The sequence below is a fragment of the Hibiscus syriacus genome, unplaced genomic scaffold (genome assembly GCF_006381635.1).
Source record: "Hibiscus syriacus cultivar Baekdansim isolate YM2019G1 unplaced genomic scaffold, ASM638163v2 tig00110793_pilon, whole genome shotgun sequence".
Classification (NCBI taxonomy): Eukaryota; Viridiplantae; Streptophyta; class Magnoliopsida; order Malvales; family Malvaceae; genus Hibiscus; species Hibiscus syriacus.
In genome coordinates, this window is record NW_024062864.1 from 163,356 (window position 1) to 182,568 (window position 19,213).

The following is a 19,213-nucleotide window of genomic DNA, read 5'->3' on the forward strand; positions in this document are numbered from 1 at the left end:
AACCCAAGCATGTTTAATGAATTCAAGGATGTGATGATGGAAGAATTCGAGATGACAAACATGGGGCTCATGGCGTACTACCTTGGCATTGAATTTAAGCAACAAAATGATGGAATTTTCATTTCACAGGAAAGTTATGCAAAAAGATCCTGAAGAAGTTCAAGATGGAGAACTGTAAGCCAATAAGCACACCGATAGAATACGAGATCAAGATGTCCAAACATGAAGAAGGCGAAAGTGTAGATCCAACATTCTTCAAAAGTTTGGTGGGAAGTCTACGCTATTTAACTTGCACGAAGCCCGATATTCTTCACGCAGTTGGATTGGTTAGTCGCTACATGGAATCTCCAACAACCATCTATTTTAAAGCCGCAAAGAGAATTCTTTGTTATCTGAAAGATACAATTGACTTTTGCTTGTTCTATTCAGTTTCTAATGATTACAAGCTTGTTGGATATAGCGACAATGATTGGGGTGGAGACATAGATAACTGAAGGAGCACTACTGGATTCGTATTTTTCATGGGAGATACTGCTTTCACATGGATGTCAAAGAAACAACCGATTGTCACATTGTCCACTTGTGAAGCGGAATATGTTGCTACTACCTCATGCGTTTGTCATGCAATTTGGCTTAGAAATCTATTGAAGGAGATAGGTTTGATATAAGAAGAGCTTATCAAGGTTTGTGTCGACAACAAGTCAGCCATTGCCTTAGCAAAGAATCAAGTATTCCATGATCGAAACAAACACATTGATATTCGCTACCACTATATAAGGGAGTGTGTTGCAAGAAACGATGTGGAAGTTGAATACGTGAAGTCACAAGATCAAGTTATTGATATTTTTACCAAGCCGCTGACAAGCGAAGACTTCATAAGATTAAGGAACTTACTAGGGGTCACAAGATCAAATTTAAGGGGGGTGTTGGATCATAAACTTGATCCATTATGGGAGCCTAAACCCAAACCCAAACTAATTTGATGTCATTGCTTACATAAATTTGTTAGGTGAAGATGTTATTGCTTACATCAAATTAGTTAGGTGAGAGTTAGGTATATGTATCATTTTTTAATGGTTTAAATTAGTTTATTTGTGTGGTGTAGGATTATTCTTAAATAGTATAAATACCCTTTCCATTTTAGTTTAAGTATAAAGAAAAATTAAGAGCTTCTAAATGAGTGAAGAAATAAAGTCTTACAAGAGTGAGTTGTAGTATCTTGATTTTGAGTGATAGTGCTCTTATAATATATGTTTGAGTTTTAATAAAAATTGTTTGTGTGAGTGTTTCATTTCCAACAAACGATCATATCAATTTATCCAATTTTTAGTTTTTGTTTGCTCACAGTACTTGTCCTGATACTTACTTTTCTGGAATTTAAAAATTTTCTCCTGGCGGTACAGGTTTTTAGGTGCCATAAAGCAATACCCGTGTTTGTCACTGTTGAAGAACGGTGTTTCATCTCTTATAAATTTTTTTAGCTTTCTTGCTCCATTTTCATTAGTCTGGTGTCAAGGTTGTTTCGAGCTGGCTGGAAAGCCGAGATTGGAGTATTTTTTCCTATGATTGTCCTCGGGGTCTTGGAAAATGTTGCTCAACCTAATTTTCAGCAAAAGATGACAGTTCTGCGTTTTCTGGACAAGCTTTGTGTTGATTCACAGATCTTGGTAGATATCTTTCTCAACTATGGCTGTGATGTCAATACATCAAACATATTTGAGAGCTATGTTTGGTACTCTTATACTAATGTCATCGAAGTTAACACCAGATGTTTGGTAGAAGTTAATGACTTTTTCATATTTCTCATTTTTCACTTCGGTTCTTTCTAGAATGGTCAATGGACTTCTGAAAACAAATCAAGGGCCATTCCTAGTGATGTAGCTACAACGCTGTTGCCACCTCAGGAAGCAACAATGAAACTTGAAGCTACGAAATGTTTAGTGGCTATTTTAAAATCAATGGGAAACTGGATGAACAAACAGTTGCGCATTCCAGATCCTCATTCTGCAAAGAGATTTGAAGCAGTTGAGAACAATCCTGAACCTGCAAATGTCCCCATGGCAAATGGGAACGGAGACGAGGCTGTTGAAGGATCAGATTCTCATTTTGAAGTCTCTAGTGAAGCTTCTGATACTTTACCAATAGAGCAACATCGAGCCTACAAGCTTGAGCTTCAGGTATGTATGTAGATGATGTATGTTTAAGTGGTCTGACTTTGTCTTCACTTTAGCTGATTGTCATTCATGGGATCTAATTTAAATTTTGTGGCAGGAAGGTATATCACTTTTTAATCGGAAACCTAAGAAAGGAATTGAGTTTCTAATTAAAGCATCTGGTCTGAACAAAACATTGATTGGTGATTATCTTGGAGAAAGGGAAGATTTATCACTTAAAGTGATGCATGCCTATGTTGACTCCTTTGACTTTCAAGGCATGGAGTTTGATGATGCAATTCGAGCCTTTCTGCAAGGTTTTAGATTGCCCGGTGAGGCACAAAAGATTGATCGAATCATGGAGAAGTTTTCTGAGCGTTATTGCAAATGTAATCCAAAGGCTTTCATCAGTGCTGATACAGCTTATGTCCTTGCTTACTCTGTCATATTGCTCAATACTGATGCTCATAATTGATGTAGTTCTCCCTTTTCCTAATTGATATGTGCAGATGTCAGCTGATGATTTCATAAGAAACAATCGTGGCATAGATGATGGGAAGGATTTGCCAGTGGAATACATAAGATCACCATATGGACGAATATCGAGAAATGAGATCAAAATGAAAGAAGATGATTTGTCTGTGCAGCAGAGTCATTCGATGAACTCCAACAGAATATTAGGTTTGGACAATATCTTGAATATTGTGATGCGCAAGTGTGATGATGACCAGCATATGGAGACCAGTGATGTTCTTATCAAGCACATGCAAGAACAATTTAAAGAGAAAGCTTGGAAATCCGAGTAAGATAATTGGTTTTTAAGCTTTTATATTTGTGCTCCGGTATATGGAGAGATTCTCGTTTGACTGTGTATAGCTAGCTAAACTCATTTTATCTGTGCCTTTTTGTTTTTAATATAATCATTTCATGCATTTATTCATTATAATAAGGTGGAATTTCAATAAGTATTTTCATTCAATTTTCTACATGGTTCACACTTAATTAATGCATTTATATGTTGTAAATATTATATTTATTCTATTTCAGACATTTTTGGCTTTTACCCTGTCATTTGTTAAACAAGATTTTCATCTATGACTGAGCACGACACACATTTTAAGAAATGTGGTATTTTCTGTTTGGAGAGGAAAGTTTGTTTTTGATTGTTCCCTGATTTCTTTTGTGCTGGCAATTTGTAGGTCAGTTTATTATGCAGCTACAGATGTAGTGGTTCTGAGATTCATGTTTGAGGTTTGCTGGGCTCCTATGTTGGCTGCCTTCAGTGTTCCTCTTGACCAAAGTGATGATGAAATAGTTATAGCATCATGTCTTGAAGGTTTCCGCTATGCAATCCATGTAACTGCTGTGACGTCCACGAAGATTCGTCGAGATGCTTTTGTGACTTCATTAGCTAAGTTTACTTCACTGCATTCTCCTGCATTTATCAAGCAGAAAAATATAGATGCTATCAGGGTTAGTATTTTGCTTCATCTGCACTGTGTATTTTGTTAGTCAGCTTCTTATATTCTTAATCTAACAATTTTTACGGTGTTTGATTTTTTTCCCCTTTATCTTATCCCATTCACGTGCTTGTAACCTGGAAAACTATTTGATGTCGTATATTCCTATAGGCAAGAACTCCTTTATTTATTTTCATTTTAGCAATGGCTGATAGTCATTGTAACCTTTGGTACAGTGAGTGCTGAGTGCTTACTAGGGAAAGTTTACCCTTTTTCTTTTTTTCTGAATGTGATCATTCCCTATGTCTTGCGTGAAAGTATTTTTTGAATTGGAACGTTAATATGTGGCCTTAGGGAGATTGTTAATATGATGCTTTTATTTGAAAGAAAATTTCCATTTGCTTGTCTTGAGTTTCCATTTATATTGTTAATAGGCAATAGTTACAATTGCAGATGAAGATGTAAATTATTTACAAGAAGCTTGGGAGCATATTTTGACATGTGTGTCCCGGTTTGAACATTTGCATCTCTTGGGGGAGGGCGCTCCTCCAGATGCCACTTTCTTTTCCTTTCCTCAGAATGAGTCAGAAAAATCTAAGCAAGTTAAGTCAACTGTTCTTCATGTTTTAAAGAAGAAGGGACCAGGGAGAATTCAGTATGCTGCTGCTTCTGTGATGAGGGGCTCATATGATAGTGCAGGTATTGGAGGTAGTTATACCGGGGCAGTCACATCTGAACGGATGAACAATTTAGTCTCTAATCTCAACATGTTAGAACAAGTTGGTGAAATGAATCGTATATTCATACGTAGTCAGAAATTGAATAGTGAGGCTATCATAGACTTTGTTAAGGCGCTCTGCAAGGTGTCCATGGAGGAGCTGCGATCTACATCTGATCCTCGGGTTTTTAGCCTTACGAAGATTGTTGAGATTGCGTAAGATTCACTCCAGTTCTTCCTTGTGTTTTATTTTAATGCACTACGTTTGTTTATATTTCTGAACTTATAGTTTTCTGATCTACTGACAGGCACTATAACATGAACCGGATCAGGCTTGTATGGTCTAACATCTGGCTTGTACTCTCTGATTTCTTTGTGACTATTGGCTGTTCTGAAAATCTGTCAATTGCAATTTTGCAGTGGACTCTTTACGGAAGCTATCAATGAAATTTTTGGAGCAAGAAGAGTTGGCTAATTAAAATTTTCAGAACGAATTTATGAAGCCTTTTGTCATTGTCATGCGCAAGATCAGCGCTGTTGAAATCTGAGAATTAATCATCTGATGTGTCTCACAGATGGTGTCATCTCCAGTCAATAATGTCAAATCAGGATGGAAGAGCATGTTCATGGTATTGGTTTTTTAATAACTTTCTGAAACCCTAGTCTTCAAATCAATTTGTTACTGAACTGACATCTTTTTCAGGTTTTCACTACTGCAGCTTATGATGACCACAAAAACATCGTACTGTTAGCCTTTGAAATAATGGAAAAGATTATTCATACATTACTGAAACTGAAACAACCACCTTCACTGATTGTGTGAATTGCCTAATTGCATTCACCAACAGTAGATTCAACAAAGACATTAGTCTCAATGCAATTGCTTTTCTACGTTTCTGTGCCACGAAAGTTGCAGAAGGGGATCTTGGCTCCTCATCAAAAGATAAGGATAAGGAATTTGGGAAGATTTCTCCATCTTCACCTAAGAAGGGAAAAGATGGAAGACAAGATAATGGAGAGCTAGTGAATAAGGATGACCATCTCTATTTTGGTTCCCATTGTTGGCTAGTAAGGAGGAGTGAACTAGTTCATTTTTATATATTTGAAATTGCTCGAGATTTTAAAGGTACTTTTATCCTAATACTTCACAAATTCATTCTGTTCTGAAATTGCATCAAATTTTGTTGTTCAGGTTTATCAGAACTCAGCTTTGATCCGAGGCCAGAAATTAGGAAGAGTGCTTTACAAGTGTTGTTTGAAACTGTACGCAACCATGGTCACCTCTTCTCACTACCTTTGTGGGAAAGGGTGTTTGAGTCTGTCCTGTTTCGAATTTTTGACTATGTGCGTCATGCTATTGATCCATCTGGTAGTGACTCGTCTGATGTGGGGATTGTTAATGACATCGATGAACATGATCAAGATGCATGGCTCTATGAGACATGTACGTTGGCGCTCCAGTTAGTTGTAGAACTTTTTGAGAACTTCTATAGTACTGTCAATCCTCTTTTGAGGAAGGTTCTGTAATTACTTGTAAGTTTTTGAAGCGTCCCCATCAAAGCCTAGCTGGTATTGGAATTGCCGCATTTGTACGTTGATGATCAATGCAGGTGATCTTTTTTCGTCGGAGAAGTGGCTGGAAGTAGTTTCTTCATTAAAAGAAGCTGCTAATGCTACCCTTCCTGAATTTTCTTTCATTGTTAGTGGGGATAGCATGGTTGGAAGCAGTGGACATGCTTTGAACAGCCAGAGCAATGAGGCCTGTACCGGTTCTGACACATCTCATGGTGATTCAGGGAGCTTGAGAACACAGCGTCTTTATGATCTGTTATCTGATGCAAAGTGCCGAGCTGCTGTTCAGCTTCTATTGATTGAGGTAACACTTCATCTGAATGTTGAAAAACTGAATGAAATCCTTACTGTATCATTAGAAAAAAGATAAGAAATGGAGATAAATTCCCATTTTTTAAAAAAAAATTGTTATCAAGAGTTAGATGAGGGAGGATTCAAACTTTTAAAATATGTTGTACCCCTCACCATATAATGCTTAAATCATTTGTAGCTTAAGCCTTAAGTACACCTTTGACTTCTTGTCACTTCTAGGCAGTTTGACACGAGCATGAACGGTTTACATGTTATATAGCTGCTTGACTTGCACAAGATCTCTTACAGGGTCAGTAAAATAGGATGTGGTGGCAAAAGTATTTAAGTTTATCAGTGATATTTTATAAAAACCAAGTGTTCTTTTTCACCTAAATAGATAGTTTTGCTTTCTTAAAACTTTATGTTTGAAGTGGACTAACTCAACCTCTTGGGTGTTGTTCTGCTGTTCTTATTATTCTAACAAGGAATGATGGAAATTTACATGTATCGAACTCACCTTTCCGCTAAGAGCAACTTAGTCCTCTTTGAGGCAATGCATGTTGTGGCGTCCCATGCTCACAGGATCAATAACAATACTGTACTACGTTCCAAGCTTCAAGAGTTTGGTCTCATGACCCAGCTACAAGATCCTCCGCTATTGCGCCTTGAGAATGAGTCGTATCAGTTTTGCCTTACATTCTTGCAGAATCTGATATTGGATAGGCCTCCAAGTTATGAGGAGGCTGAAGTAGAGTCCCATCTTGTGGATCTTTTCCAGGAGATATTACAGTTTTATATTGAAACTACACGCCCTGGACAGGCTTCTGAAACATCTCCCAACGGACAAACACAATGGGTTATTCCTTTAGGTTCTGGGAAACAAAGAGAATTGGCTGCCCGTGCACCTCTTGCTGTGATGACTATGCAGTCTTGATAAGTGCCGAGCATGGTTCATATGAGGTCCAGGTAGCTCTCAGTGATATGCTTAGCTCCTCGGTCCAGTTCTTCTTCGATCATGTTTGTCCCGGTGAAAATTGGACTGTGTTTTTGAATGTGGATGATAAATGTTCCCCCCCCCTTTCTCTCTCAACCCTTAGAATCTAACTCCATAGTTTTATTTTCTCCTATAGGTTATATAATAACTCGAATATAGTGGAAGTATATGAAGAGTGTTAAGAGTTGGTTTTGAATTGGTTCGTACTTCCCATCCTGACGTGTAGGCTTTTGTGGGATAACAGCCATTTTCTTCAGAGTACATAGATATCACATTACACTCGGTATAGGTAAGTGTTCCATTAACCAGTCTTTCAGGATTGTATCTTCTGCGACTGTTGTCGATGCTAATATTTTATGTTATAGTAAGAGCAGCAATTGGTTACGTGTTCTCGATTATATGTACCTCCTAATAGCCTCAGTCTCCCTGATCGGCTTGTTTGGTTTTTGGTTGGATGAATATATGTACTTCCTAATAGCCTCGGCCTTACCTTATTGCTATAAAAGTTTGGAAGGTAGGTTTTTGAAGTGATGAAATGGAAACGAACTGCTTGATGGCATGTCCCGTTCGGGTGGTGAGCGAAGTTCTTCCTCACGAAAGAAGCCCTTCAGAGATAGGGTTCTTCTCTTTGCAGAAAGCACGAATGGAACTCTTTCATGGCTTTATGGCTGTCTTGCTCTCTTGACTACTGACATCTTTGAGCAACTTGGACTTCTTTTCTCCGTCCCTTTTCCATCTTAACAAGTTTCAGATAATCAATTTTCCTTCAAGAAAAATACAATTATTTAATACGAGAAATTGAAGACCACTTATGGTATATAGACACACACATTATGAAGTCGGTGCCTCATGAATTCCATTATTTTCGGCGTCCAAGCTGCTCCGAATTATATTTAAATGAGTTTTCGAAAGATGTGCACTACTTACCTTTTTTTTAATTTATTATTCCATGGCTTTTGCAACGGCCATTTTCAATTTGGTACGTAATCATTTTTCCAATTAACTACCTGAAATTATTCAATTTGATATCAAAAGTCTCTTTGGATCCAATTAAGTACATAAATTTAGTTTCTTATTTCAAATTGATACATGAGTTTGGTCTTTGAGTTCAAATTAATACTTTTAGTAAGTGGTTTATTCAAACCATTATAAAATATTATAAAATCAAATTTCAGCACTAATTTGAATTAAAAAAAATCTACTTAAAATATTTGATTGAATAAAAAAATTTACGTAACAGATTAAATCTTGAAGTTAAATTTATATATCAAAACATATATTTAACATTCAAAGTTAAAAGACAATCATGTTGTTTCCTTGGCTTGCTCTCGTTAAGATATTATTTCTTATTATCCAGGTCAAACACCCATACAATGAAAAGCAAGAGAATTTTTTTATATATATATATCTTTTAGAATATTAAAGACAACAGAAAACTTCACAAAGTTATCACTATATTATTGTCCTTTGGAGACAATTATCTGTGTGAAACTGAGGATTCACACATTAATGGACGTGAACTTTTTTTTAAAATTCAAATTACAAATTTCCAAGTTCTCATCTACCAAAACTTAAAATTTTTTAGGGTAACTTAATAATTTAATCACCCAATTATCATTGTATTTATGTTTTAATCATCTCATTATTAAAATTTTTGTTTGTTCACTAACGTTATATTTTCATTTATTTTAATCATCATCATCATTAAATTTTATTTATTCAATTAATTTGATCCTAATTTAAAATAATTCAAAAAAAAATCAACTTATCATATTTACAATTTTTATCAATTTAATATTAATTTTAAGTAACAAGCCGTTGCAATCGGAGAGATTTAAATAACGGTCTATTATCGGAATAGTGATCGTTATACATCGGTAATAGTACCGTATGAAACTGTTATTGTATACCGCGATACCCACAAATAGTACCCGCTATGTCTACATTCGTAATAAACACAATCACAACTGTAATGTAAATCCTTGGTTACAATTAGACGATGATGTTTGAGGATTAAATTTGTAAAATTTATAAATATAGAAGAATAAATTTGTTGAATTATTTTAAATTAAAATTAAATTAATAAAACATATTTTGAAAATTAAATATGTTGTTGTATTTGTCATGTTATTATTTATGTTATCTTCTGTAAAGTTTGACGATGAAAACATAATAAAAAAAAAAAACATAAAATATCATTACGGAAAGTTCCAACGGTTAGCAGGAGTGAGAGAAGTCATAGAAGCAGGTGAAGAGACGACAAGAATGATTCCAAAAACAAATCGCTATTAATCAATCACATGGAAACCTCAGTTGTGTCGGCTGTTTTAGTCTCTCAGCGCTCGATGCGGGAATTGGATTAATTAACAAAAGAACCAAAGCTTCCGACCATTGGCTCTTCCATGGAGACAGGACAGAGAAAACGGGTGCAACAATCTCGAGCCACCTTGGCTCATAAAAGCGGCTTGCAAGAACATGGAAGCAAACAGGTGGTGCCCCTCACATGGCGGTGAAAACCACATCTTTTGTCTTCCCGTTGAGGTGGTCCACTCTCTTGGTGCATCTTAGCTTTACAGTCTTTGTTTTATCGGACAACATAAAGGGGTTTTGATTTGTTTTATAAAAAAAGGAGGGTTTCGTTTAGAAGGGAGGAGATGACTGTTTGTTTCGGGCCGGCCCTGTCCTGGACCACTTTCTTTCTTCCACAAATTACATAAGAAACAGTGTTTCAACTTCATTATTTATTCTCAGCCGACGATCTAACCGTCATGGAATAAGTTCATTATATATAAAACCATATGCACCCCATTTTCTTCTATGACTAGTCTTTTGTACCTACTCATCCACCACTCTTAAATTATTTATTTAAATCGCTGCAGTTGGTAAATAAACAAACACAAGGCAAGAGGATTCGCTGGTTCAATGAATTGGAATCCTAGAAACCCCCATCCCTTAAGACACGCCCTGACCCTATTTCGCTGATACAATTTCCCATGCATCCCCATTAAATGTTCTATTATTCTTCCTCTCAACCATATTGAACTTCACTTCTAATCGGAGATAATTATAAAATTATATTTTTTTAATTTATTAATAACATACATATATTATACAAATATAAATATTCGAATTTAAATCTTCCAAAAAAAAAACTAATTCTTATTGTTAAATCACTTACAAAGTTTGGAGGGTGAGACAAACCAACCCCATCCCATGAAAGAGAGCATAGGATTGAGAGATTAAGATTCTCTAGGTTTTTGGTTGAGTGTTGTCACCATCGTTGGGATTGCTCCAAGTACGTAGAGAGTAGAGAGTTTCTTGAAATTGCAGGCTTTGAATTCTCAAGATACACACATTTATGATCAGATAGAGAGAGAATGGAAAAGGGGAGAACGTGGGGACCCACGGAGGGGAGACCCACAAATTTATAAAGAGGAAAAAAAAACCCACAACGCTGCCCATGCTCACATCACGCTGTCTTTTACCAAAACTAAACCCCATCCACACACATGATGAATACTTGAATAAAAATATTTTCAAAGTCATGCGAAAATTTAGGGTTAAATTATCAAAATGATACTCTTTTTAATATTTATTTATCAAACTGGCATAAAAAATTTTAGATTTTCAAAATGACACTTATTTCTAATACATGAAACAAAAACGTGCGTACGTGGCAATGTATTTTGAAAGACTATTCTTCAAGGAAACGTCTTTGTTTATGTGATAAGTCCATAGTCAATGTTGATGTCATTCAATACCTTCCGCTTAAGCAAAAACTCTTTCTCGAGAAAGAGTCTTTCAAAAGGCACTGTCATGTAGGATGTCTTCATCCTATGTGACACAAATGAATGTCATTTTGAGAATTAAAGTTTTATAGGTTTCATTTTGATAAAAATATTAAAAATATATTATGTTGATAATTTAACTAAATTTTAGAATAGAATATACTTATAACTATTTTAAATTTTTGTCATTTTTAATTTTGTTGATCAAGTTAGTTGATTATTTAAATGATGTCAATGAAGTTATCTATCATTAATATTTAAAGAAGTGTTAACGTGACATTTAATAAAATTGGTATAATTATGCATTTGATCCTTAATGTTTATATGTTATATCAAATTGGTCTTAATTTTAATTTTAATCAATAAATTTAATCCTCTAATCACAATACATTATTGAAATAGTTAAATAATTTGTTAATAAAGTAAAAAGAAAATCAAATAACCAAAATAAAAATAAACAATGGTTAAGTAATTATAGATATAATTTACACTAATTTTTATAATATTTAGTGAAATCGTTTGAAAATTATGTAGGAATCTGAGTTTAACTTTTTACTTTGAAAAGTTACAGCCCGTTATTGGTAACATTAGGAAAAAAGTATTGATAATTTTAAACTAAATTATAAAAGTATAAACTATTTATAAATAAAATGAAATTAAAGAAATACGTAAAGAAAAAAGTGAATAAAACACAAATATGAAAAATCACGTGAATATTTATCCCTTTTACCAAAATTAGATGTAAGTAAGTTATGTTTTCATATTTTTATTTTATTCATTTTCGTTCTTAATTATAGATTTTTTATTCACTAATTTAAGGAAAATATACGCATATGAATATAGTAAACTATTTTAAATGGGAGTTCTTTTAAATTTAAATTATAATATTTTTAATTAAATGAAAATCAAATATTAAATTATTAAATCAGATTTTCAGATAAAACAAAATTGAATAATATCGGCATTCATCATGCCCTAACCCACAACAACACTTTGACCACAAATACGCCTCAGATCTAAACCCATAAACCACCTCTCTCTCCCCCCCCCCCCCTCTACCATTGTTGTTTCTCTTCCAAACCCTTAACCAAAACTTATCTAATTACAAGACAAGCAGACCACTTCCATGAACTACCTATGTCTAACAAAGAAGATAGATGGCTTGATTCAACTTAAATTTTGGTGGTCGATGCTTCAAAGCTCTTCTCTTTCCCTTTTTTGGTGATACCTCTAACTATTCAGCAGAGTAAACCCCAAAGCTCTAAACCTGCACAGGAACAAAAATAGAAACCATATACTCTTTTTTCTTTCTTTTGATCCATCGAAATTCAGCTGGTTCTTGTACGTGTTAACTAATTGTTGATGATCGGGTTTGAACTTTGAAGGGAAGAATGGATCCGATAACAGCTCATGGCCGCCATCTTCCTTCTTTCCTCGCTAGAGATCTTCATCTAAACCCGCACCATCAATTCCATCATCACCACCAACAGCAACAGAATTCCGAAGACGTACAAAACCGTGGCCAGAAACGAGATCGAGAAGAAGAAACAGCCACTGCCACGACAGACACGGGTGGAGACAAGGAGTTGGCCGTATCCGAAGGCGAAAATACGAGAAGACAACGAGGCAGGCCCGCCGGTTCCAAGAACAAGCCTCAGCCACCGATAATCATAACCCGAGATAGCGCCAATGCTCTCTGGTCTCACGTCATGGAAATCGCCACCGGCTGTGATATTATGGAGAGCGTTTCGACTTTCGCCAGGCGAAAACAAAGAGGGATTTGCATTTTGAGTGGGAGTGGAACGGTAACGAATGTAACCTTGAGGCAACCTGGAGCTCCAGATGCAGTAGTGAATTTAAATGGAAGATTCGAAATTTTATCACTTTCTGGTTCGTTTTTACCTCCTCCGGCACCAGCGGCTGCGTCGGGATTGGCCATATATTTAGCCGGTGGTCAAGGTCAAGTAGTCGGAGGGACGGCGGTGGGTCCACTTGTTGCTTCGGGTCCGGTGGTGATTATGGCAGCTTCTTTTGGTAATGCGGCGTATGAAAGGCTTCCATTGGAGGAAGATGAACAACCAGTGGAGCCTCCAATTCCTGGAAGTGGAACCTTAGGGTCACCGGGAAACATGGCTGCTCAACAACAACAACCGCAACTATTGCAAGATCCCAATGGATCTTTTCCTCAAGGATTGCCACCAAATCTTTTAAATTCAGTCCAAATTCCAGCTGAGGCCTACTGGGGCACAGGTCACCCCCCTTATTAACAAAAAAACACATAAAATTTCGTGTTTTTCTTTCCTTCCTCTTTGTTTGTTTTTGGTCACCCTTTTATTCCTTTTTATAAAATAGTTGATGTTTAAGTATTAAAGAAGTTGATCACCACGGCTTTAATTTGAAGTACTTTGAAGAAGAATGTACAAATTTCCTGGAATATATCTTCCCTGCAGGTGTGGGTTTTCTTCCCAGTTGAATTTTTATAAAAAGTAGTAGCCATTTCTCAGAAATTTGTTTTAAAAATCATAACTTTGGAAGGAAGGCAAAGGAGATGGGAGGTTACGGGCTTAGGATTTTACTGTCTTTTGTGTATCTTCTTGCTTTGATAAAATGGTAGGTTTCATTATGGAATCAGCTTGTCCGGTTACACGTGCGCTGCTCTGTATGATAAAGAAGGAAGCTCCTTTTCGAGGCAACCATTTCCTTGTATAATTCCCATGTAGAAAAGCCAAGCCAACAACACGAGTAAACAAGCATGCACGACAAATCCATGTAGTCTGCTCCTCATGCGTTAAAGTTTCATCTTTCTCGATAAAAACTGTCAATGCCACTGTACATGTAAAGTGGCAATTAAAGGAGGTAAGTTCACGTTTTGTTTCCAATTGTTATAATAAAATAAAGCCTTTGATTTTATTCTTCATTCCATATTCTTTATATATATAAAGTTTGTTACCCTCCTTGGTTGTTTGTAGATTAGAGTTACCATTTCTTCTCATTTAATTAACAAAATTTTTCAGGGTTAATCAATATCAGTTGCGTGCACTTAATTAATGATTTTTATAATTAGTTTCCTACAATTTTATATCCTTAGCAGTACATGCATATGCATGCAAACTCTCTTTTAGTTGGTTCTGATAGTGATAAAATAAACCCTAAATTTCTTACTTCTTTCAATTTTAAAGCTTCTTGAAGCTCTTTTCTTTCCTTTTTCAGTGTATATACTTCACTTTCTATGTCTTCTTTTCTTCGAAATGGAATATACATAAATACAACAAAACCCAATCGTCAAATGGCAATCATCGTTTCAAGTTCGGGGATTTTTCTTTAGAGAAAATAACTTCAGTAATAAAAAATGTCTTATAATATACGATTTTAATCAATTTTTTTTGGATTTACGAAAATGACCAACAAATTCGTAACACGAACTCCAACTTCGCAACTCAGTTTGGAATTCGCAACGCGAATTTAAAATTCGCAACACAAAAGTCAAATTCACAATACACAATTAAAATTCACGTTACGAATTTCACTTTCGCAACACGCACACTTTGCTGCCTTTCGCAACACCCAATTTTTTTTATGGCCTTGCCAAGCACTCCCAACCCTGTTAAACTGTAAGCACAACAGTGCCTTCTTTTCTTTTGGGACCATTGATTTGTCTTCATAATTGAATCAGTACCCATGAAAGAGAGTGAAACGAGAGGTTATCTTCACAGCAAACAACAGGCATGGGAAAAGCTGCATCTGTTCTTGTTTTTCTTTGTTGTTATTTTCCTTGCAACTTATACAGAGTAAAGCATATTGTCAATGAAATCATCAGTCCCATTTTCAATCCACAGGGGAGTTTACAATTCACAACCACATAATGTGAGGAAGGAGATGAAGGGGGAAGCAAATGGCCATGGAAGGAGAACCTGGACGGGATTTGAAAAAAGATTAAGCAATCGAAATTGAAAAAGAATAAAAGGAATCTTTTCTATATAAAATAATTGAATTTTTAATTACCTTGAAATTGGGAAAGTGAAATTCGCAATGAGTTTTTTCAATTGTGTTCCGAAAGTGTAAAAGAATAAAAGGAATTTTTTTTTAATTATCTTAAAATAATTGAATTTTTAATTACCTTGAAATTGAAAAAGAATAAGATGAATCATTTTTTTATATAAAATAATTGAATTTTTTATATAACATCAACGTGTTCAAATTGGGAGAACTTGTTGACAGTGAGGGGGGAGAGAGAGAAACATGCGGTCAGTAAGTGTTGTTAAAGTGAAATTCGTAATATGAAAGTGAAATTCGTAATGCGAATTTCAATTGTGTTGCGAAAGTGAAATTTGAATTGTGAATTTAGAAACTGTATTACGAAATTCGGATTTTTGATCGGATTTTTTCTATCGTGTTTACCTATATCGGTAATTGAGTTACGAAATTTGTGAAATTCGCGTTGCGAATTTGGAAAATCGCGTTGCGGAAAAGAAATTCGAGTTGCGAATCTGGGAAATTCGTGTTGCGAATCTAGAAACTGTGTTGTAAAATTGGAGTTCGTGTTGCGAATTTGTTGGTCATTTTCACAAATCCAAAAAAAATTCGTTAAAATCGTATATTATAAGGCATTTTCGGTCACTGAAGTTATTTTCTCTTTTCTTTATATATTATATATATATATATATATATATATTGTTGATGGAAAGAAATTGGTTACGATAGTTATTGACGGTTCATTCATTTTGATTAAGACGAAGAGTTGCAATCAGTGAAAGAATGACTTCATAAGGAAGCATAAGGAAGAAAAGTGATGAGAGAGAGTCTAGTCCCCTCTCTCGGTCTCGAGCGAGAAGTTTTATAACGACTCTTAAGTGTTGTTATTAGACAAACATAAAGTTATTATGGTTATCTCTTAGGTTAGTAAATTAGGTGAATATGATCGGTTGATAATAGATTTGACTATGATAGAAAGGTATAGCTCATGTGGATTCTCAAGATAGTTAGTGACATGTATTGTCAGATAAAAAAATCTAAATAGTTTTCATTGTTTTGCATCCTTAATTTCTTCACCAATTCTTACAACTTGTGTTTTGGTCCTTAAAATTTAACAAACTTTCAAATTGGTCCAAATCACATTCTAGAGCATATAGAATCATTCATTTAGCATTTCTAGCCTTAGGGAATTTTTTCCCACAATTTTCCCTAGTTTCTTCACTATGGCCGAATGATATAGGGTATTTTTAGCATGATTTTCACTTTGATTCAAGCATGAATTGAAGCTCATAACATCAATTCCATGTAATTCCAACCAATTCCATATCAATTTCAATTCAAACTTCCAATTTCAACATAAACCCTACGTGGTCGAATTCAACATAAGCATTTTCAAGTGATTTCAATCATCATACAAGTATGAAAATGATTCTCCAACATCAACTACATCATAATCAACTCTTAGATCATCAAAACCTAACCTCCCCCTCATCCATCTAATTCAAGAACTTAAGGTTTCAAGCATGAAAAACATGAACTAATGGTACCAAATGATAGAGAATTCCAAGTAAAACAATTTTCTATTTCATGCTTCATCCAAATTCCTAATAAATTGACTTGAAAATCAAAAAGGACAATTTTCTCTTACCTTAAGGAGACTCGCGGCCATGGATAGAAAGATGAAGCATGTTCTTGAAATTTCTTATTTGATTTAATTAAGGCATTTGCCATGTATTTAAAATTCATTTTATTTCAAAATGACCTCTTCACCCTTAAAATCCAAAGCTCATCATCATGCCACATGTCCATTTGCTCATCCAATGGTCAAAATTAAACCAATAAGTTAGTAGTTATCAACTTTGCCCTTGGAAATTTCTAAAATTACAATCTTGCCATTTTTCATCAAACGACTTAGATTTAACATGAAAAATCAACTTAAATCCAATGGTCCATATTAAATCCTTCCAAATTAAGACATGAAAATGACATTATTAACCTTACCTTATCATTCTTCAAAATATCTCAAAAATCCCGATTTGATTCGATTATCCGAATTTTTCCCAGACTTTATCGCTTTATAGCTTTTAATACAAATTTCGTACAAAAAATATAAAACCCACAAAAACATCATTCGTGGGGGTAAACTATTTATTTGGGGATCATATTACATAATTTTTTTAAAATTATAACTTTTAAAATTACACTTTAGTCTCTATACTTTTCCCAAGTTTATACTTTGACCACAAAATTTTCAAAATTTTCATTTTGGTCACTAGCAAAATTTTAGGATAAATGTGCTTTCACTTTTATAATTGTATTTAGGCATAATGCCAAAATTAGCATAATTCATTTTTTTCATAGTGATCTATTCATATTAGTATCTTTATTAGTATTAAATGAATCAGCTTGATGTGATCATAGCAGCACCTGACCCGGAAGTCATGCCACAAAGACCTATCACAAGATCAAAGGCTAAACAATTCGGGGAAATCATTTCACTCAAATGTAGCATATTATATTCATACACATTTTTTATTTGTTTATCTTTCATTTGCATGCATACATCTAGCTCATACTTAGTTTATGATATCTCATTGCAATATTTCATAGCTTAACCATGCATGGAAACAACTTAATCCTTCATTTACATAAGTTCCTTAACTTATTTATTTGTTTTCTTTACATACATAGGTGTTTGACGTGCTAGGAAGACATATGGCAACTTATGGAAATATAGGAAGGCATATGGCAGCTCATGGATAGCTCACTATCTCTTTGGCAACTCATAAGATCAAGGACATTAAATGATAGCTCACGATCACTCAAGGGAGCTCAATACACTCAAAGGATAGCTAAGAGAGCCGGAGATTAGTTGACATTAGTTGGAGAGTAGCTGAGAAGCTGGAAGCTGAGTTGAAGACTATCGAGAGCTAGAAGGAGCTTAAATAACATTAAGTGTCTAGCTAGATGATTACACCACCTAGCTAGTTACCTAAGCTCACCATGCTAGCTAACTGACCATCCAGCTACCTAGACACTCACCAAGCAAGCTACACCTCTCGGCCATGTGCTATGCACCATGCCTTAGTCGAATGCTCACCTACATTGGCGTGAAGGTCCATGCTATCAAGGAAGGATGTGCGCCCATCCAAGCAGCCCATGTGCAAGGTTGTGAACCATTTAGGCGCCAACAACACATGTGCAAGGCGTGTGAGCCATCTAGGCGCCAACTTCAAAGGGTGCCAACCATTCGGCCACAAGGAGTTATAACTCCTCACTTAGGTGGCAAAGTGAAGCATCACATGCCTATTCAGCCAAGCATTATTCCTCCCCATTCAAGCCGAAACATTACATATTCATTCATTTAAATTAATTCATGCATTATGTATTTATGAAAAGGAATATACATTGGTCGAACGTCATGTATCTCTTGGTCATTCCTTTTCATTTTCTATATAAGTTAATGCCTTGGATATTGTAGGGCATCCAACTTATTATTATTATTCACTTGTGAGGTCTTCCTCTTTCTTAGTTCTTTGTAGAACTTTATCGACTTATCAAGCCCTTGTGCTTGTGGCGTCAACCCTCATCTTTCCATTGATACTTGTGCATCCTAGGTATTATATAACTAGAGGGGCCAAATCCTTTGCTACCACCCCTTGAACAACTTATAAGGAAAGGTGTTAGGATCCTTATATCCTAGTTTCTTTCTTGTTGTTTCAAGATACACTTAAATCATCCATCAATTTCTTTCTTAGCCATCACCACGCCATAAACATATCAACCAAAACCTTTAGCTCGTCACTCTAAATCAGCCCACCTACATCACCTACATCAACCCACCTTAAACCGTTCTTCTTTTGTGTGATTTATCTTATTGCAGGTTGTTGCTCATTTACTAGATCCACAATCAAAAGGTAGAAATACCTTACATCACAGCTTAATTCATCTATTATAAGATTGATGCAACTTAATCCCTCCACCAATTAATGGTTTAGTTTAATCCACTAGAGATTGGTTTAAATGAAGCCCTCTACTATTAAATGGTTTAGCTGGATGATTGAATTAAAGGTTATAGAATTTGTACTGTGCACCGTGGGGTGGTCTAGAGCGAGGAGCCTAAGTCCATTTGCCTTAACACAGCTCTTGCACAACTTGGGTTTTTTAGGCCACCTTTCAAGTTACCATTTGGAGCTGCTACCTTGGCAAAAAGGGTACAATTTTGGTAAATTTGTTGAGGTGAATTGCTAATGTTTATAATCTAT

General features: G+C 35.3%; 1 protein-coding gene and 1 pseudogene across 1 annotated transcript; both read left to right on the top strand.

Moving 5' to 3' along the window:
- Positions 1-1,830: 1,830 nt before the first annotated feature.
- Positions 1,831-7,384, top strand: LOC120141118 (annotated as a pseudogene).
- A 4,607-nt stretch (positions 7,385-11,991) lies between these two features.
- On the top strand, positions 11,992-13,816 carry LOC120141036 (AT-hook motif nuclear-localized protein 22-like). Its single transcript, XM_039155979.1, has one exon. The coding sequence runs from the start codon at positions 12,368-12,370 to the stop codon at positions 13,241-13,243; it is 876 nt and encodes a 291-aa protein (XP_039011910.1). The 5' UTR covers positions 11,992-12,367; the 3' UTR covers positions 13,244-13,816.
- Positions 13,817-19,213: the final 5,397 nt, after the last annotated feature.

What these genes read in the sequence shown, in the direction of transcription:
- LOC120141036 (XM_039155979.1), top strand. Translation starts at nt 12,368, where the DNA reads ATGGATCCGATAACAGCTCATGGCCGCCATCTTCCTTCTTTCCTCGCT.